This window comes from Canis lupus, chromosome 20 (genome assembly GCF_003254725.2).
Source record: "Canis lupus dingo isolate Sandy chromosome 20, ASM325472v2, whole genome shotgun sequence".
Classification (NCBI taxonomy): domain Eukaryota; kingdom Metazoa; phylum Chordata; class Mammalia; order Carnivora; family Canidae; genus Canis; species Canis lupus.
This window is the reverse complement of record NC_064262.1, coordinates 55,799,205-55,819,438: the sequence shown is the minus strand read 5'-3', so window position 1 is coordinate 55,819,438 and position 20,234 is coordinate 55,799,205. Positions and strand designations below refer to the sequence as shown.

At 67.2% G+C, this 20,234-nt stretch overlaps 1 protein-coding gene across 1 annotated transcript; it reads right to left on the bottom strand.

Moving 5' to 3' along the window:
• Window positions 1–1,501: 1,501 nt before the first annotated feature.
• On the bottom strand, window positions 1,502–19,353 carry ZBTB7A (zinc finger and BTB domain containing 7A). The gene is given in 4 exon segments (XM_035702942.2): window positions 1,502–6,535; window positions 9,791–10,380; window positions 10,382–11,056; window positions 19,135–19,353. Coding segments are annotated over 3 exon segments (1,752 nt in total). The 5' UTR covers window positions 11,042–11,056; window positions 19,135–19,353; the 3' UTR covers window positions 1,502–6,033.
• Between the last annotated feature and the right edge of the window lie 881 nt (window positions 19,354–20,234).

Sequence of the window (20,234 nt, the reverse complement as noted above, 5' to 3'; positions counted from 1 at the left end):
TCTCTGTGCGTCGGGGCGCTGGCCGCGGGTGACGGATCACGGGACACAAGCTGCCGGTTCACCGTCCCGTTTGGCTGCACGACGATCCGGGTGCAGGAGGCGCGGCATTTGGTCAAATGCAGGAGGTTTTGTCGTTTTGCGCCTCGGGCCCGGTGTCGTCCTGCTGGGCCTGGCAAGGACCGAGGCAGAGCCGCCGAGGCCAGGACGGTCCCCGCGCCCCTGGGTGGTCTGGCAGCTGGTGGGAGGACGCCGAGCTTCGGGGGTCACGGGGAAATACGGGCCGCGGCCCCCCGCCGTGAGGGCTGCGCTCAGACGGCAAGTGTCGGCGAGGCTGTGGCGGGATGGCGACCATCCTGTGTGGCTGGCGGGGGTGGGGCGTGGGCCGCCGCCCCGGGGGACAGGTCCGCGGTGGCCCGCGGGGAGACCCGGAGTGACCGTGGGGCAGCCGCGCCGGCCTAGGTCGGCAAGACGAGTTCTCCCTGCCCGGACCGCATGTGCGGGCACCCAGAAGGCACAGCCTCGCGTCCGGCGACAGATGACAGATAAAGGGTGCGACCCTTGGCCGGGGACGGACCCCGAGCCCAGGACGCTCAGGGAAGGGACCGGACACGGGAGGCCCCACGGGCCGCGAGTCCACATGTGTGACACAGCCAGGACGGGCTTGTCCACGCATGGGGCGCTCGGGGGGCAGTGTGTATGGGTCAGGCTTCTGGGCTGATGGAATGTTCTAGAACCAGACGGGTGGGTTCCTGGAACGTGCTGAGACCCCTGGTTTCAGGGTGAGTCCTGTGTGAACACGATTTCACTCAAAGACCACCCCCTCCTCCCAGCGCGGTGGTGAGGAGGCCCATGGGCAGGTGGCCTGCCCCCCCGCGCCCCCAAGGCCCTCCCTGAGCCCCCACTAGTGCTCTCCAGGCCGTGGCATGGCCGTCTCGGCCCCCGGGTCCCGCCCCCCCCGCCCACACTTGGGGCCCTGCAAGTGGCCGTGTTTGGTAACCCCAGCCCGGACGTGGGCGCCGCGGCCGGGACCCCCCCTCCTCCTGGGAGTGGCGGTGCCCCGGCCGCGCGCAGATCTGGGCTCAGATCTTGATCCTGTGCCTGGGGCCCAGCGTGGGGCCGCACCCGGGGGCCTCCGATGGACTTGGGGTTCCCGGCCCGCCGCCCCGCCCCCAGCCTCCGGAAACCCTGGAGCTGGAGGTGACCGAGAAGCCCGTCTGGCCAGTTCTCCCTGCCCGCCCCCAGGCCCCTTCCTGGTGCCACCTGCCCAAGCCGGGCATGTGGGTCACCTCCTCTGCAGGGGCCCCAGGCCTGCCGGTGCTGGCGCTCCCCAGGGCCCAGGCCCCCGGCGGGCAGGGTCAGGCTGAGCAGGGGGGGCCCGCGGTCGTGGGTGCATGAGGGGCGCCCCTCGGTGAAGGGGCCCGAGGCCCTCCGTCCCCGCCCCCAGCCTCCCCCCCCAACAAAACACAAGGAACGTCAAAATCAGGCAAATGAGGCAGCAGCGTTCGTAACAGGCTGCGTTTAGTGGTTTTTTATGTACAAGAAAAATGATTTTTTTGTCTGGTTTTTCATCTTTTGTCTTTTTGTTTTTGTTTTTATTACTTTTAAAGCTTCTCCCCCCCACCCCCAAAAAGTGCATTTTTATCAATTGATTTTTTTTTTAATCTCCCACACTTTTATAAAGACTCTCAGATACAGTCTATGGAATGTCTGCTCTGTGCTCTGTGCCCCCGGGCGCCGCCCCTGCCCCCCTTCACCGGCCCGGCCCCCCCAAAGTCCAAGGCACCTCGTATCTGGGCCTGGGAGGGGCAGGGGGGAACCTGGGTATGAGGACCCCTGGCCGCGGCCTCCAGGCAGCCCCGGCTCCGGGACGGGGGTCTCCCGGGCCCCCTCCAGCTCCTGGCCCTGCCCGCCCACCCCCCGTGTAAATCTAAGTATTTAGTACGAGCTAGTCTTAACTCTGAGGTTATGGCTCCCGGGGCGCCTGAGCCCCCAGGCCCGGACCCGTCCTGCGCCAGCCGCCCCTCCAGGAAGGCTGCTTCCTCAGCTTAAATAACTTTTTAAAATAAAACTGCAAATATAAATATCTTTCTTTCTCAAAAAATAGGATTTTTGCTTTTTTTTTTTTTTTTTTTTTTTTTTATGGGTTTTAAATTTTTTGTCTTGCTTTTCCTTTCACTCTGTCTGGCCTCCTACAATCCTGGCTGCCTGGACTGCCTTGGTCCTCGGGGGGGCCGCCCCCCCACCCCCACCCCGGCCCCAGCCCCTGCCTCAGTGGGACCACCGCGTGCCACTTGTCCGACACTGCCCCTCCCGCACTCCCGCCACGGTCGATGGGTCTCAGGCAAAGACTCCCCAGAAGGCCCTGGAAGGGGCTGGGGGCCCCCCCCTCCCCAGAAGGAAGCAAAGGGACAGCCATATACAAACGGAAACGGGATGAGATGCCACATGGGGTCTCCCGGGCAAGCCACCCAAGGCGGGCAGACTTTGGTTCGGCCTGCTGGAGCCCGGCTGGGCGCAGGCCCACACCCGCGCCAGGCTAGGCCTGCTCCGGCACTTTACATTCACTGGGTTTTAAGGTTTTTTTTTTTTGTTTTTTGTTTTTTTGCCTTTTTTTTTTTTTCTTAATCTCAAAAGGCGGGGGCAGGGTTGGGGTGGGGGAGGCTAGGCAGGGAGCAGTAGCAAGGGTGTTCACCTCTCTCTCTCCCAGGTCCCGCAGGCCGGTGGACGGCTCTGGGTGGGGGCTGCCCCCGGAGTGCCCCCTCCCCCGGAGCCCCCACCCGGAACCCCAGGCCGGGACCTCACTCTTGCACACGCGCGCACAACACACATCCACGCAACTTCACCAAGATGATGGAAATAACAATTTCGCTTTGTTTTTCTTTTCTTTTTTTTTTTTTTGTACCAGGCAGTTTAAAAAAAAAAAAAACACCCCAAAAAAAGAAAACACAAAAAAAACCCCAAACAACCAAACAAAAAAACGTTTTGCTGTGTCCTTTCTGACCAGTCAGCACGTTCCCCCTCAAATATTTTTTTTTTGTTTGTTTGTTTCCTGAAACGCGAGAATTCAGCAGTATCTTTGGCAACACTTTATCACGACCTTAATTTAAAGAATAAAAATAAAATCGATTCACGTCTATATACAGTATGTGATTGCGCAGAGTTGGGGGGCTGGGGTCCCGGCGCTGGGCCCATGCAGACGCTGCGGCCCCTAGGACGGGCTGGCGGGCAGCAGGAGAGGGGTTAAGGCGGAGTGGGTGGGCAGGGCTGTCAGAAGCTGAGCTCAGAGCTAGGGGCAGGGGTTTAGTGCAATTCCCGAGGAAGTCTGTGTTAAAAGTGTGCTCGGCGGGGGGGTTCAGCCCTTCCCCCGCCATAGTCCCAGAGGCCTCGATCCCCCAATCCAGTCGCCCCCACTGGCCAGGACGACAGCTGTGATTTTTCAGTTGGTTTTATTGCGAGGGGGGTGTATGGGGTAGGGCAGGGGGAGAGGGCCGCGCCCTCAGGGAACCTCTTGGCCGGGGTGGGGGCGGGGGTCCCTGGCCTGGGCGCTTGAGCTCCCTGCTTGGCCTCCACAGATGGTTCTCCGAAAGAGCGAGGCCACCTGGCCCTGGGCTCCCCTGCCACCCCCCTCAGGAGGGGGGGTCCTGAGACATTTGGGGGGCTGATGGGCCCGGGGGGTGGGGTGGGGCACGAAAACTATCCTGTAGAAACAATGATGAAAGTTGCCTTCTTAAAAAGCTTCCCTTTAAAAAAAAAAAAAAGAAAGAAAGAAAAGACGAGAAGACGGGGTCTGTCACAGAGCCAAGGGGTGCGGGGAGATGGACCAGCAGCTGGAGGGGGGGCAGGGGCACCCCTCACCTTGGGCTTTGATGGGGGAGGGTCTCGGCTTGGCAGAGCGTCTATTTACAGGGTCCCACGCTAGGCATTGCATATGCGAGAGGGCGTCGGGGTGAGGGTGCCCTGGCCTCTGGCGACACGGTCCCCCCAGCCCTGGCCCCCGTCCGTGGCCTGTGGCTCGGTCGATACCGGGCCTTTTGGGGGGCCAGAGGCTGGGGGAGGCGGGTGCCGGCCCCCAGATTACAGTCAGTGCCTTTGAATAAAAAGAGGGGTGCCTGGGGGATGTAAGGCCCTGGAGGTGGGGCCCCGTCACCCACCTCGACGGGGATGGCATGTCCTAGATGGCGGCTCCTTGGCGGCCACGGCGGCGGGGGGGGGGGGGCAGCCATGCTGAGGGGGAGCCCCAAAGTGGGGGGGTTGCTCCGGCTGGTCGGAAGGCCAGCCCTCTCTCGGTCCGTCCCTGAGCTGGGGAGTCAGTAAGGAGGGTCCCCGCGGACACGGGCGGCCATCGTATGGCTGGCGGGTGATGAGACTTCTCCGAATCAGAACCAAAAAGGGGACGGGGTGGGGGTGGGGGGGGGACACGGCAGAAACACAAAAACCCCGCGGTCCTGCCTGCAAGGCAAGCCCCCCGCGGCGAAGCCCCGAGAGAGGAGCCCGTGCCTTCCTGACCCCGCCTCACCTCGGGGAACAGAAGTGGATTCTGCATCTGTGGTGGGTTTTTTTTTTTATTATTTTGTACAAAAATAAATTGACTTTTAGGAATTTGCTCTCTCGCTCGCTCGCTCTCTCTCGCTCGCTCTCTCTCTTTTATTTTTGTTTTTTTTTTTGTCTTTTCGACTTTTCATAGAAGTTGGTTGCAACTTGTAAACATGTTTTTAAATTAAGAATTAAGATAAAGTGTAGTACCCGTTCTGTTACAAAGTGCCAAGACTTCTATTTGTGGTTGGTTGTCTTTTTTTTTTCCTTTTTTTTTTGTTTGTTTTTTGTTTTTTTTTTGTTTTTTCCTTTCGTTTTGTAAAATCTTGTTTTTATTGCTTTTGTGACACTGGAACTTCTGGACTCTCTCCCCTCCTCCCTGCCACCGTGAGACCCTGGGCTCCCTCTGCTCTGGGCTCGTCCACCCCACACTGTCGCCTGCTCCTCTGAGGAAAGTATATTTTATATATATATATCTATATATATCTATATATAAATTTTGTTTTTTTTTTTTTTTTTAAGGAGGAAAAAAAAATCTAAAAAGTGCTTTAAAAACTCGGGAGAGGGCTGGGGGCGGGCGGGCGGTGAAGACAAAACAGTTTTGAATCTCCAAACATCTCGTGGGGTCTGGGCGGCCTGGGTCGGGGAGCGCAGCCGGGGTGGCGGGGCGCCCTGAGCGGCGGTCCGGGGTGGGGTCGGGGTGGGGGGCCCGCCGGGGTGTAAGTGCCGTGAAGGGAGGCGGCGGGAGCCCCCTGGAGCCGCCGTGGCGACCCCCCCCCCCCAGCTCCCCTCTCTCCAGGCCTGGAAATAAATAGATTTGTGTCACAGCGGCCAGGAGACACAGAGGACCACAGGCAGGAACGGGAGGCGGGGAGGCCGTCGGGGAGATCGGTGGGGGGGGACCCCCACTTAGTAAGTGCCCTGAGGAAGGAGGGTGGGGGTGGGGACGGGGTGCATTTTAACGTCCACTCACAGTGGACAGAGATCATTTAAGGTCCTGTCTGAAAGACTCGTAGAAACCAGCGAGGGGATGAAAACAAAAGCCCGCCCCGCTCCCCAGCGCCCCCCGCGGCCACCCTCACCCCCACCTGGGGCCCGGGGCCCTGACCAGGCCTCAGAGGGGACCCCGGACGCTGCGCCAGGGTTGTCCCGGGGGGCGGGGGCGTCCGAATCCCTGTGTCCCACAAAAACCCCAAACCGAGCCCCGAAAGCCATCGACGGGGTGGGGGGGACGGGGAGCCGGAGCGGGGGCGAGGGTCCCCGTGGAGGGAGAGAACATCATGAAGGAGAAAACTCTGAGAAAAGCACTACCCTAGATTCTGTGACGCTTCATATATATATATCTGTATATATATATATAGATATAGATATCTGTATATAGATAGATTTCCTTTTTTTGTGTTTTTGGGGGGGTGGTGGGTGATTCTCTCTCTCTCTCTCTCTCTCTCTCTCTCTGTCTCTCTCTCTCTCTCTCGGGTTTCTGTTTTCTCTTTTTGGTTTTCAGGCAAGTCCGGCCGCGAAGCTGCCCTCGGCGGGGGCCCCGGCGCCCCCATCGCCCCCCCCTCCGCCGGCGCCCGCTACATTCACCCTGCTCAGGCCGTCGGGGGCCTCCTCCTCGTCCTCCTCCTCGTCCTTAAAGTGCTTCTCCCGGCCGTTGCGCGGGGCGTCGGGGGAGCCGGGCGGGGCCGGGGCGCCGGGTGGGGCGGCGGCGCCCGGGGAGGGGGACGGGTCGGGCCCCCCGAGCCCCCCGCCCCGCACGCGGGGCTTGCGGCCGCGGCGCGAGGGGACGCCGTTGCAGCCGTCCTTCTTGAGGTGTCTGTGCAGGTGGTCGGAGCGGACGAAGGTCTTGCAGCAGCTGTCGCACTGGTAGGGGCGCAGGCCGGTGTGCACGCGCATGTGGTTCTTCAGGTCGTAGTTGTGCGCGAAGGCCGCCCCGCACTGCTGGCACAGGTACGGCTTCTCGCCCGTGTGCTTCCTCATGTGCACTTTCAGCTTGTCCTGCCTGCGGACGGGGCGAGGGTCAGCGGGCGCCGCCCCGGGAGCGACCCCGCCCTGGGGCACCGGGGGGCAGGGGAGCGCGGGGCCCACGGCGCCTCCATCGGAGGAGGAAGGTCACGGAGCGTCTGCGAGGAGCATCCCCGGACCCGCTCCAGGCGCCGCGAAATACGACCGGGCACGAGTTGGGGTGCCGGGCTGTGTGGTAACGCGGGGCGGTTCCTAACACCGAGGTCCCTGGTTCCTAACACCGAGGGGCCGGCCTCCACCCCCTGGCCCCCGTCCCTGCCAAGGCCACAGCACCTGTGCCCCTCTCTGCTCTGGCTGCACCGGCTTCCTGGCTGTCCCCGCAGCTCGCTAAGCACACGCCTACCTCAGGGCCTTTGCACAGGCTGTTCCCGCCGCCGCCCAGAGCACTTTCTTCCCAGATCCTCACATCTGAATCCCAGCTCAACTGTCACTTCCTCAGAGAGCCCTCCCACCCGCGACAGCCACCCCCGCCCCATGGCCCTCCTGCCACCACCGCCTGATGCTCCTTGGCGAACCGAGTTCCTAGTTCCTCATCTGTCCTCCGGACTGGACCATGAGCCCCAAGACAGCAGGGTCTGGGTGACCCCAGGACCCCCTCCCCGCCCATCCTGCCCCACAGGGAACAGCAGGTCCTGGCTCTGTCACCCCAGCTCTGCCTATGGGCCTCAGGCGACCACGGCACAGGTGCTGCTCTGTCCCATCCGGCAGCGCGTGCTCACACGTGGCCCCCGGGCCCTGACACGTGGCACGCCCCACCTGAGGCGCCAGGAGCGCAGGAGGCACCCAGACCCCAGAACCCCCATTCACTTAGCGTGACGGGAAATACACGCACTAGTTACGCGTTAACCGTTAACACAAAGGCTATAACTCACGTGATTCACGTTATTTTCACGTGTTCCTTGTACTTTTTTAAAAACGTGGCTATCAGAAAGTGCAAAATCAACAAGTGCCCCGCGGGGTGCTTTGTGGCACCGTGTTGGGTCTGTAGTCACGGGGAGAGGACTCCTGCCTGGACCCACGGGGCAGGGCAGAGACCCGGTCACTGGAGCCCCGGCAGCGTCTGACTCATTCCTCGCTGCAGCTTCTTGCGTCCCACGTCTGAGCCACCCCGGGCCGCTCACTTCCCACACACACCAGCCTGGTCAGTGCCAGGCCTGGCAAACTCCTATTCATCCTTCAAAGCCCCATCTCAAATGCCCTCCTCCTCCAGGAAGCCTTTCCCGGCCCTCAGGCAAAGGTTTGGTCTCCCCAGGCTCTTCTAGCCCCGGGTCCCTCCCTCCGGCATCACCCACAGAGCTGCTGTCCTTACTTGCTCTAACCCTTTTGTGGCCCCTACTGCTCTGAGGGCCAAGGCCGCCCTCGGCGGCCACACCCCTGCTCGTCCTCCAGCCTTATTACTCCCACGTGAGTCAACAGAACTCAGGCCGCAGTGAACTCATCGTTCCCTGGACTGAGCGGGTCAGTCGGCAGCGAGGGGATGCGACTGCCAGGAGCGCCCTCCCTGCACCCCTCCGAGGGCACTAACGTGCTCGTCCAGCAGGGGGGCAGGTCCGGCGGGCACAGCGGGGACTCAGCACCGTGCAGAGATCTCCCCAGGTGAGGCTCAGAGAGGGCAAGTGCCCTGCCCCAAGCTGCACAGCGGGCCAGGGGCCGCACGGTGCTGGGGTGGGGGTGGAAGCAGCCTGTTTCGTCACCCTAAGCCCTGTCCGGGTAATTATAGCCCCGGCTGCCACAGGCCCCGCTTACTCAACTCTCTAGTGTGACTCAGAGGGGCCCCTGGGCTCCCTGGCCTGGAGGAAGGCGTGGGGGCTGGGGCCCCTGGGTTGGGGGCAAAGTGGAGCCAGGTGGGTGCACGGGGAAGAGGCCCAGCCCAGTGGCCCTCCCCGTGCCTCAGTCTCCCTGACTGGTAAACAGGATCAGCCCGGGTCAGAGCAGGGGGACCATAAGGACACCAGGTCAGAAGGAACCCCAGACTGTGGTTAGGGGTGCTGGGGGGGGGTCCGGGCCTCTGCTCAGCCTGCCCCTCTCTAGACCCTGGCTTGCTGGGCCTCCACCAGGCTGGCCCTCCCAGACCCACAGCCCCGAGGACTCCTGCGTGGAGGAAGAGGGTGGCCCCAAGACCGCCAGCACCCCAACCTCACCTGCAGATGGGAGCTGGGCCACTGACCAGACTGCCTATGTCCCCAGGGCAGCCTTTGCCCCTGCTAGGGCTCCTGGGCCCTGTGGTCTGGGCCACAGCCTCTCCTCCTGGCCGGCTGGGGAGGGGGCCAGGGGTCAGCCCCTAGGTCCTGTCCCCACGGGGCAGGGCCGGGAAGCCGGGACAATGGCCTCTTTCTTCAGCTTGGGTGGGCGTGGCTGGGGGAACCCCAGGGCGGGTGGGGGTAGGGGGTGATGCTGAGTCACCCAGCCTGGCCAGGCCCCTGCACGCCAGCCCCCCACCCCCACTGGGCTGGCCCACGAGGCCCGGCCAGCCAGCCCTGGACTCTGAAGATCCGATCACAGATTCCCCCAGCCTGGCCTCCAATTCCTCCTGCCCAGTGGCTCCGCGGGCTGCGGCGACCCTCCGCGCTCTACTGGCCTCAGGGCCTTTGCAGCGGCCGTTCACTCTGCCATTCCCCTGCCGCCGCGCCCCTGTCCTCTGCTCCCTTTGCCCCTGCCGACTCGTTATCAGTGCTGTGGTTTTATCTCCCGCATGCCCCATCGCCCCCCACGGGGATGCGAGCGCATCTCCCCCCTTCTGGGTCCCTGGTGCCTAGAACAGGGCCCCGGCCCCCAGCAGGTGCTCCACAAACGGCCCGTAGAGCGAGTCCCCGGGGCCCGCGGCGGCCTCCAGGAGAGAGCACAGCGCCCTGAGCCCTACGGGGCAGCCACCCTCTCCCCAGGCAAACACCCACTCCAGGCCCCACGACAAGAACCCCCCGGGGAAAAGACGAGCGACTCTCGCTGGGCCCTTCCCTCCCGCCTCCCGGGGTCGGGCCCGCAGCCTGCACGCTCCCCCCACCCGAAGGCTGCTCCCCAGGGGGGCTGGGCAGGCAGGGTCCCGAAACGGAGGACGCAGCATTTTTCCCGCGTGGGTCCTACATGTGCGGGGTGGGTGGGTGGGGGGTGCACACGTGGCTGCGGTCTCAGCCCACGACCTGGCCACCCCCCTGCCCGTGGCTCCCCCTCTGCCCCCCGCTGCCCCCGGCCGCCCCCCGACACCCGCCGCCCCGCCGCAGCCCCGCCGGCTCACCTGGTGAAGCGGACCTTGCAGATGTTGCACTCGTACGGCTTCTCCCCGGTGTGGGTCCGGATGTGCCGCGGCAGCTTGCCGGCGCCCTGGATGACCTTCTCGCAGATGGGGCACTTCTGGAAAGCCTTGGCCCGGATCTTCTTTTCCACCTTCTGCGACCAGGCCGGGTACACATCCCCGTCGTGGGCGCCGCTGAAATACTTCAGGTAGTAGTCCACGACGCCCTTGTCGTCCGCCCGCGACTCCTCGTCGCTGTCCCCCGCCGCCGCCGCCCCCGCCCGGCCCACCGACGACATCATCTGCTGCAGCAGCGTGCTGGCCGCCAGCCCGTCCGCGTCGGGCCCGTCCCCGTCCCCGTCCTCGGCCGCGCCCGAGAGGAAGCCCGGAGAGTCGCCTGGCTCGGGGGCCGCCTCGGACAGCGAGGCCGCCTCCTCCTCCCCGGCCCGGCCGTAGTGGCCGTTCTGCGTGGCTGCGGCCGGCGGGGCCACGGGGGGCGGGAAGAGGCCCCCGGCAGGGGCGTCCTCGTCCCGCTCCGGCCACAGACCCGGGTTGCTGTCGCCCTCGTCCCCGTCCCCGGCCGAGGGCCGATCAGGCCGGCGGTCCCGGCCCGTAGAAGTCCAAGCCGTTGCAGTCGCCGGCGGCCACGGCCGCGGCCACGGCCTCCTTGGTGGCGTCCAGGTCGTCGTCGGACGCGCCGAAGGCGGACCAGGGGAAGGCGGCGGCGGCGGCGGGGGGCAGGCTGTTCATGGGGTTGCTCTGGAAGAACTCGAGGTACTCCTTGGCCCGGAGCAGGTTCCGCTGGTCGGTCTGATCCACGAGGTCCAGCTGCCCGGCGTCGGCGCCCGCGTCGGCCGCCAGGATCTGCCGGTCGAGGAGGTCGGCGCACACGTGGCTCACGGCGGGGATCTCGAGCAGGCGGGCGGCGCTCAGGATGTCGCCCACGTTGGCCGTGCTGACGGTGAGCGTGGCCGTGTAGGCGAAGTCCATGAGGGCCGTGAGCGCCTCGGCGCTGACGAAGTCGATCTCGTACACGTTCTGCTGGTCCACCACGGCGCCCGACGTGAACAGCTTCTTGAAGTACTGGCTGCAGGCCGCCAGCACGGAGCGGTGCGTGGGGAACTCGCGGCCCTCCACCAGGATCACCACGTCGCACAGCAGGCCCTGCGTCCGCTGCTCGTTGAGCCCGCTCAGGATGTCGCTGCTGTGGTCAGGGAACGGGATCCCGATGGGGCCGTCCACGCCGCCGGCCATCTTCCGCGCCGAGACCTGCAGCGCCGGGGCGGGGGGGGGGGGGGGGGGGTGCTCGTGAGGCTGCGGGGCCGGGCGGCGGCCCGGAGGGAAGCCCTCCCCAGCAGGTCCCGCCTCTCACGGACCGGGCACCCTCCCCTCCACCCGGGCCGTGCAAGGGACGGTGGGAGGCGGTACCGGAGCCCACGCAGGTGCTCGGGCCAGGCCTCGCTCGACTCGCTTCCTAAGGAACCTGAGCACTGGCTTCTGCCCGCACCCCCTCCCGGAGGCCGTGACGCAAGGCACCCCCTGTGCGCCGTCAGGCCCGAGCCCCCAGCAGCCCGCGGGCACCCCGTCTCCGCCGTGGAGGCGGGAGACCAGGACCAGCAGGGAGAGCGGTGCCCGCGGCCCCGCAGCTGCAGCCCAACAGGGTGTAGGACCTGAGGGTCAGCGCCAACCGCCCCCCCCCCCCGCCCCTGGCCTCCCCGCCCCTCGCTCCTGCCTCCCAGCGAGGCCCGGTCCTCGAGGGGCTCTGGGGCAGAGGGAAAGGGAGCGGCCGAGACCCGGAGACCAGGCCGGGGTCAGCAGGCTGTGGGCGTGCCCTGGAGGGGGAGCCAGCGGCGGCACCACCACCCCTCCTGCCCCGTGGAGCCCCCAGGACCCCCGGGACGTGGGTCTGGCCTGGCGGCGAGCAGCAGCAAAGTGCCTGGCGCTCCTTTTCCCTGCCCACCCAGACTGAACCCCCAAAGGAGGAGCAGGGGGCCACGGCTTCCCATCCGCCTCACGCCCACCCAGCCCCTCCCCAACTCTTGGCCACACTGGCCACTGCTGCCCAGCCCAGGGCCTCAGTCTCCCCATCTGTCAAGTGGACAGAGACCTTTGGAAGAGCTGGCCGTGGGGGGGGCGGCCCACTCGGTCCTGCCCCTCTCTCCCCCATTCCTTTTTTCCGCCTTCCCCTGGGCTGTGACTCATCCACCCACTCGGGCGCTTGTGCAACCCTCTGGCTCCTGTCCCCACCCCTCCACCCTCTCTGGGGAGCCCCCGGCTGCCCCAAGCCACCCAACACAACCCACATTCCTCTAACTGGTCAGCTCTCGGGGACAGTGCCCCTGGACCTGTCCCGGGAGAGGCGCGAAAATGTGCCTTCCTTGGCCCCCCAGGGACCTCAGGAGCCTGAGCCTCCCAAGCGGAGCCGCCCGACGCAGCTGGGACCCAGATCCCCGTCGCCGCCGGGAGTGGGCCAGCCTGGCACGGGACCCCGGGGTTGGTCCGGCCAGGACCCAAGGCCAGGGCAGGACCGTCCCAACCCTGGGCCGCCCTGGGAACAGGGTCCAGGCCCTGGGTTGACACAGACGCCTTTGTGTGGCCGCTCAGGCAGGCACTACACTTCCCAGGACGCCTCTCTGCGGCCCGCCCTCTTTCCCGCTGACCACACCAGCTGCTCGGTTCCCCCCTCTGTTCCGCCAGCGCGTGGTGGGGGTGGGGGAGGCTCAGAGGTGGCTGCTGGGAGCAGGAGGACGGGGGGCTGACCCCATATGAGGCTCAGCCTCGGAGGAGCCCCTCTGGCGGCTTCCACCCCCTGCCACCATCTGCTGTCTGGCCCCAGGCCCCAGGGAGCGAGTGGGCAGATGGGCTCCGGATCAGACTGGCCTCGGCCCTCCTCACCCCCTTCTGATCCAGGCCACCGATGCCTCAAGATGGCCCCCCCAGGTGGCCCAGCGTCCCCTCGGGCCCTGGGATGTCTCCAGGGGCCCCGAAATGGTTCAGATGATTCACCAGCCCCCTCCACGGCCGCTCCACCCCCGTCTTCCCACGGGCACTGGGCCCGCCGGGCAAGGGGCTGGCACAGCCCTACTTCGTGTGCGAAGATGCCCAGGCCCTAGGCCGCTGGAAGCCACCCGGCTGGGGAGCAGCAAGCGTGGGCCTCGGACCGGGCGCGGGGCACTGGACAGAGCCCAGGTCAGGGTCTCCAGCGGCTGCGGAGCCTGCTGCACCGGGTCCCAGAGCTACTCCTTCCCTACGTAACAGTCAGGGATCGTCCCCCAAAGGGCCAGGCCTGGGAAGACCGATGCCAGCCAAAGAAACCCCCGGGCCAGCAGCGCGACCCCCACCAAAAGAGAACACACCTGGGATCCCAGCCAGGGCCCGGCCAGCCCGACCCTCAGGATCTGGCCTCCCATCTCCCCTCATCCCTCACCCTGGAGACTAAACTCTGCAGACACCTGGCCCACACCCTCTCTCCAGGAACACAGGCCACCTGCCCGCCACGCCCTGGCCGCTGCCCCCACCCGGCCTCCGGGGCCCTCCCTCCAACGAGGAGGCAGAAGGCCGAGCCGGACGCCAGAGGAAGACAGCTGAGCCCCCTCGGAGGGTCAGGCGGGCTCCCCGCGGCAAACGCGGGCGTGTGCTGAGCACCCACTGTGCGCCACCGCATCTCCTGCACCAGGGGAGCCCGTGGCTTCCTGCGCTCCGGCACCCAGTAGGTGCCCCCACACCACGCGGTTTCCTGGGTGACGACGATCCAGTCAAACGTCTCTCTTCCAGAAAGCCCCACCCCCACGCCGGCCGGGTCCCCACCCAGGGCGGCCAGGGTCCCCAGGGCTCGGGCCCACACCCACCGGGCCGTCTTTCATCAGAGCTCCGCCCCCGCGCTCGCCTCCGTGGGATTTCCGGGGTGCTGGGTGCTGACTCGGCGGCCGAGGGGCAGGCCTCAGCAGGCTCCTCCCGGGCTAGAGGTGGGGCACCCCTTCCCTCTGTGTCCCCGCCCCCCCACTGCTGCGGGCGCACAGTAGGGGCACAGCAAACCGGATGAACCGAAGACCACAGAGCAAGGCGCTGGAGCGCCCACACCCGGCCCCGCCCACCCGGCTGGCGGGCTCCGGTCCCACCTCCCATCTACCCCAGGGTCGTTTGCTGCACTTTTTCCCAGGCGGCAGTTACCCAGGCTGGTCGGTTTCCACCCTCCTGGGGGCCTCCCCTGTGCCCTGGACGGTTCAGGAACTAACTGGGCACCTTTACTTCATCCCTCCTGCTGGAAGCCCTAAGCCCTGGGCTCCGCAGACGAGGAGAGGCTCAGAGCAGTGAGGACACCCGGGCAAGGTCACACAGCAGACGGGCGGCCGGGCTGGGGCTGACCCTCGGGCCTGAGCTGCTGCCGCTCAAGCGCCGGGGCCTCGGGGTGAGGTCGGGAGCACCTTCCCCGGGTCCCAGGAGTAGCAGGTGTCACCTGGGAGGGACCCCGGGCCTGTGGGAGGGGCATCCTGAGCCCGGGGAATGGCCACCCTGCCGAGGCCTGGAGGTGGGCGCCCGGGAGAGGGACAGGGAAGGAGGCTGCCTCCACCGGGCTTCCCAAGGTCAGGCGCAAGGTGAGGCTGGGGCGGCCTCCTCCCCCTCCCCGCCCTCCTCGGGAAGGAGAGGGGGCTGCCAGCACCAGGTGGGCAGGTAACTGGCACCCGAGGCCTTCCCGGGGGAGTGCTGGGGGGCAGCTGATGCGGCGTTAGCGCCCTCCGTCCCCCACCCACGGAGAGGATGCCGGGAAACCAGAGGGACCTCTAGCACCTACTGTGTGCCACGCACAGCAGCCGGGGCCCGAGTCCCCGCTCTCCCGCTGCCACGCGCTGGACCCGGGGCGGGAGGCATGGCTCGGTGCCTCACTGGCCTCGGGGGGCAGGACAGTGGCTCCGGGGCCCGCTCTCGCCCACTGGGCGCTGCCTGAGGACCTACTGTGTGCCGGGCCCGGGCCCCAGAGGCCCAGTGAGGCTGTTTAGTGACCCTCCCCTCGTGGATGGGCGGCCTTGACCTTGACCTCTGAGCCTTAGTGCAGGAGTCGGCCCGTCCCCACCTACTGTGTGTCAAGGGAGAGGGGGCGTGGGGGGCAGGTGGAAGCCAGGGCAGAGGAGCCGTCACCTGGCGGGGAAAACCGGGCCCAGAGAGGGCGGGTGGCCGGCCCAAGGTCGCCCAGCAAGGCTGGTGCCCAGGTGCGGCTGCCAGGCCCACGCCCAGCCGCCCCCACCCCCTCCCAGGCCAGCGGCCTGTGTTGCAAGGTTGGTCCCAACGGGTAACCCCGCCCCGACCTGGTGCCAATCCCTGCCTGGCCCGGTCCCCGGGCTGGGGTTTAATGGGACAGGAATGCAGTGTCCCGATTAGGGAGTGGGGGGCACCAGCGGCCCGGCGTGGCCCGGCTGCCGCCCGCCTGTCCTCCTGGGCCTCCCTGCAGGCCGGCACCAGCACACGGGCCCTCGGCCATTTTCTGTGTCCATTTATTGCCCTAAATGGGGAGGGGCTTCCTGCCCAGCCCTTAAAGGGCCAGAGGCAGGAAGGCTGCGGGCCCAGTGGGAAGTGTGTGCGGGGGGAGGGGCGCCGAGGAGGTCAAGGGGACCCCACCTGACCCCCCACTCACGGGTGGGGCTGACGCTCGCCCTATTCCCACGCTCAAGCCGGCACGGCTCAGGAAGTGACAGCCCTGACCCCAGTACCGGGTTCCAAGAGGAAGCCCCGGGAAGACCGAAGCCATTCGTGGTGAGTTAGAAGGAATGAGCTTCCCATCACCCGGAGTAAGCAAAGCCAGGCTTCGCAGAATCCCAGAATCCCGTCACTGCCTATCCCACCCTTGCTCGGGCTGCACCTGCTGGTACGAAATGCCCAGGAGAGGCCTGCGTGGCCTCCAGAAGCTGTACTCCCCTCTACCTCCAGACCTCTCCCTCCCTCCCCCAGGCCTGCTAGTTACCGGGAGGTACCTGCACCGCTCCGCCCCCGCCCCGCCCCCAGCCCGGGCAGGTGGAGGGCTCAGCCTGGGAGCCCCAGACACGGGAAGCTCGTGTCCTGTGCCCGCAAACCCGCCATCAAACACATCCTGACGGGAGGTGGGACGGGACCTTGTTTTCCAGTTAAACCAGAAAGGCGTGGGTGGGGACACTTCCACTGAGTGGCCGTTCACAGCCTGCTGGGGGGACAGATGGAGGGGCTGGTCCTTTGGCCACGCTCCTCACAAGCGCCGGATTCTCCGCAGGGCATCTTTCCCGCTTTGGTGCTCCTGACTCAGGCCTTGGGGCCCGAGGGCAAGGGCTGCTCCTCAACAGGCTGGGGGTCGGGGTCCAGGGGCTGATCATGACCATCTCCACATCAAGCCTCACGGGGTCTGTCATTGCCCCACCTTATGGGTCAGGAAAGTGAAGCTCAGAGCAGGGAAGTGACTGGCCCAGGGTCACACCGCAGAGCTGACCGGGAACACAAGCCCCCTGGCTCTGTACTGTGGCTCCGTGCCCCCTCCTCCACGCTGCCCCCAGGCACCAGCAAGGCACTAAACCCCCTACCCCGGGGGGGCCTTGGGGCCGAGGACAGCTTATTCCCACGCCCCCTCAGAGCTGCCTTGTGATAGCCCAGGGAAGGGAGAGGTTTGCCTGAGGTCACACAGGGAGCCTGGGGCAGGACTGGAGTCGGCTGACCCCTGGTCACCAGGAGAGGGATGCAGGAGGGGTTCGCCCGGGCCCTGACCCCGCACGCCAGGGACCCTGCACAGGCTCCTGGGGAACCCCGGGCTAAACCCTCAGGACCACAGATTCGGGCTGGCAGCAAGACAGGTTGACAGAGGGGTAGTGACCTCCCCAGGTAAACCCCAGGTGGAGGTGAGGGCCGGGCCGCGACTGGACCACACTGGCCCCCACCCAAGCCTGTTCCTCTGGCCCCACCGCCCAGGGCTGTTGCAGGGCGGTTTATGCTCCTTCAGGTGCCTGGAGCGCCAGGTGACAGGTGGGGGGTGCCGCGTGTCTCAAGTGGCTCGACCGGCCACATACTCCCGCAGAATCCTGGTTGTGCCCCGAGCTGACCCAGGTGCTCCGTCCAAGAGCAGGGGGAAGGAACGAGAACACAGGTGGATCTGCAGGCACCACCCACCGGGGACCCTATAAGCCCCAATTTACCTAGGGGGACACCCAGACCCCCAAAGGCCCAGGGGCTTGTCCGAAGTCATGCAATAGCCAGGGGGCCGTCAGTCGGAACCCCGGCAGACGTCGGGCCAGCTCTGCTGCACAGGGGCTGGCCCTGAGACGTGGCTTTTGCGAGGTGACCTCGGTCATCTTGGGTAAAATGGGTCATAAAACCCAGAGCCCTGCCCGTCTCCAGGGGCCAAGGTGCGGGACTGTGGCGCGGAGGGGGGTGGGAAAGGCACTGGCAAGCCATAAAAGTGCCTGCCACAGAAGGCTGGGAGGCGAGCGCACGCGGCCGGTGCTGTGTGACCTTGGGCACCTTGCTGGCCCTCTCTGAGCCTCCCTGGCCTCTTTGGGCAAAGGGTTTCAGGAGCCCCAGGAAAGCTCCCCTTGGCCTACAGGTGCCCGCTCTCAACCCCCAGGCTCTCTGGAAGACGGTGGGTTGCCGTCCCTCAGCAGAGAGGAAGGACACCCGGGCCTCATCCTGAGCCGAGAGGCAGGACCACGATGGTCAGACCCAGCTCCAGCTAGGTGACCTTGGGCTGCTCTCTGCGTCCCCCCAGGCCTCGGTCTCCCCCGCCCAGCACCGGCACGTGCTGGGCACCCGCTCGGAGGGTTGCCGCAAGCCCCCCGCTGGGCTCCCTCGCAGGGCAAAGGGGGCATCGGGGGCTGCCACTGGCCTGGACCAGCCGCGGGTCAGGGGGCCCCAAGGAAGAGAAAGCAAGGGGAAAAAAAAGCAAACACAGGCCCTTGCTACTGCCCCGGGACCCTGCCCCGCCGGACGGAGGCTGAGCAATGCCAGGCCTCAGTATCCCCCGCGGAGAAGAGGGTGCTTGGGCTTCCTGCGGCCACCCTAGTGCTGCTTCTCCTAAGGCCTGCCTGTGCTGAGAGTTTCGTGGCTCCCGGCCCGGGCCAGGGTGCTGACTGGTCACCACGCAGCCAATCAGAACTGAATAATAAATACCCCCCCAAAGTGACCCACGAATTAAAATTTCAGTGTCCCCGTTGGCTCCTCTTTCCTTCATTAGGCATGCGGATCCCAGGGCTTCGCTCCTCCAGTCACCGGCTCCTGCCCCCCCTTCCCCTAGGCTCCCGTCTCCACAGCGATGGCTGGCGGTAAACAGAGCCCCGAGCCCAGCCGACAAGTGCCAGGCCCGGTGTGCTCCAGGGGCCTCGCCGGGGGCGGGGGGGTGGCCCCCAGAGGGGAAGATAACCCGCGGCCTGCAGCCCTCCATCGGGCCGCAGCAGGGCCCGGCCTGGGCGCCCCGGCCCTCTCCCAAGACCAGCTCTGCCAATAGGAAGTGATCGGCTGGTCCTGCGGAGGCCCCCCCAGTGTGGGAGCGGCACACTCAGGGTTACGCCCTGGCCGTGTTGTTGGGGGGGGGGGCTGACATGGAATCCCGGATGCCCTCTCCAGCCGGCCCTGCTCCCGGAGGCAGCTGGCAGGGAGCGGGGGGAGAGTAAACCAAGCCTGCCACCCATGGGTGAACCAGGTGGGCACGCCCGGGGAAGGGGCACCAGCAGCCCTCTCACTTCCGCCGCCCGGCTAGGGGGAGACAGAGGAGTTGTCTGCCTCCCCCTGCCGCTCACTCCACCGCTGGCTGCATTCCCCAAACATTTAGTGGGCGCCCACTGGGTGCCCCAGCCTGGTTGGACAGCAGTCTCTCGCTGCGGTCCGCCGAGCTCCCCCGCAGCCAGCCAGCGCGGGCAGAGCCTCCCAGAACCCGCAAAGGCCTGCGCCTGGGGGTGCACCGGCCCCGGCGCCCGGCTCAGGCCCCTGCCGGGTTCCCAGGCCTGCGGCAGGGGGAGGGGGCTGGTTCCCAAGCCAGGGAGGGAGGAAGAGCGGGGGGGGGGGGCCGGATCCCACCAGCTCACCCCCTCCTCTGCCGGGGCTCAGGGTTCGCACGTGGTGGTGGCGTCAAGGGGAAGGAGGGGGGTCCGGGCCGCAGGAGACGGGGTCACGCGCTTTGGGGGCGCGGGCGGGAGGACTGGGGTGCTCCCCGCCCCCTCCCCGGGGGCCGGAGCCGCCTGGCCGCGCGGGCGGGGCAAGGGGCCAGGCCGGTCCCCCCACCCAGGGCTGAGTCAGGCCCGGGCGGGGGCAGGAAGCGGCCCCCTCCCCCGCCCCGGCCGCGGCGCGCGGCCCCCGCCCGGCCCGCGGGCCCCCGCCGCGCCGCCCGCGCGGGGGGCTCCTACCTCCTTCCCGGGGCAGCGGCGAGGGGGCCCGGCCCCGGCGGCGGCGGTGGCGGCGGCTGCGGCTGGGCTGGCTCCCTCCGAGGGGCCGGGAGGCGGCAGTGAGCCTGGCCCCGCGCCACCCCCCGCCGCCGGCGGCCAATCCCCACCCGGGCTGGGGGGAGGGCGATGCAAATTACCCCGGATCTGGGTCCGCCCGCCCGCCTCCCCCACGCCCGGGCCCGGCCTGCACTAGGCCGCGCATCCCCGGGCTCGCTTGCGCCGCGCGGCCGCTCGGGCCGCCGCCCTCCCCGGGGAGCGCCGGGTGGGTGACCCCCCCCGGGGCGGGGGGCCGAGGGGAGGGGGGCTGGGGACGGTTACACAACCAGGCGGGGAGGGGCCCCGGGGCGGGGAGGGGGCCGGCCCGCGGGCCGCGCAGCCGGAAGCCGGGGACCGCCACCGGCCCCCGGCGAGGGGAGCCCGGCTTCAGGCCCCGCCCCCGGGCCGGCTCGGCCCGCCCCCGCGCCGCGCCGCGCGATCGCTCCGCGCCCATTGGCCCGCGGGCCCGCCGCTCACCGCCCCTCCTCCGCACCGCCCCTACCCGCGGACCGCGGCGGGCCGCCGGCGCGAGGCACCCTGGGACTTGTAGTCCGAGCCGCCTGCCACCTGCCGGCCGCAAGCGGCGGGGGGACTACGACGTCCAGAAGCCCCCGCGGCCGCGCCCGCCCACCGGGACACTCCACCCCTTCCCCCTCCTTTGCAAAGCCCCCCTCCCTGTTTTTTCAGCCCCCTCCCCCCCATCCCCCATGGAGCTCAATCCTGGCCAACTCCAACGTATGCACGCAGCACCGAATAGGCCCCCGGGGGGCGAGAGCACCCCCAGCGCCTCGCTGCAAACTTAGCACGCGACGCGCCCCCCTATCTCCCCACGCCGGTTTCCCCCACCCTCAATGCGGCCCCGCTTCCCCTCCCCCGCTCCCCGCGCGCCTGGGATCCCCGAAAAGCCGTGCACTCGAGTGGGGGGGGGGAGGCCGGGGCACAAGCCCATGCACTTCGCCCCCAACCCCCCCTCCCCGGGCGGCGCCCCCTCCCCGCGCCCGGGATCCAGGGCACCTCCAGCCTCC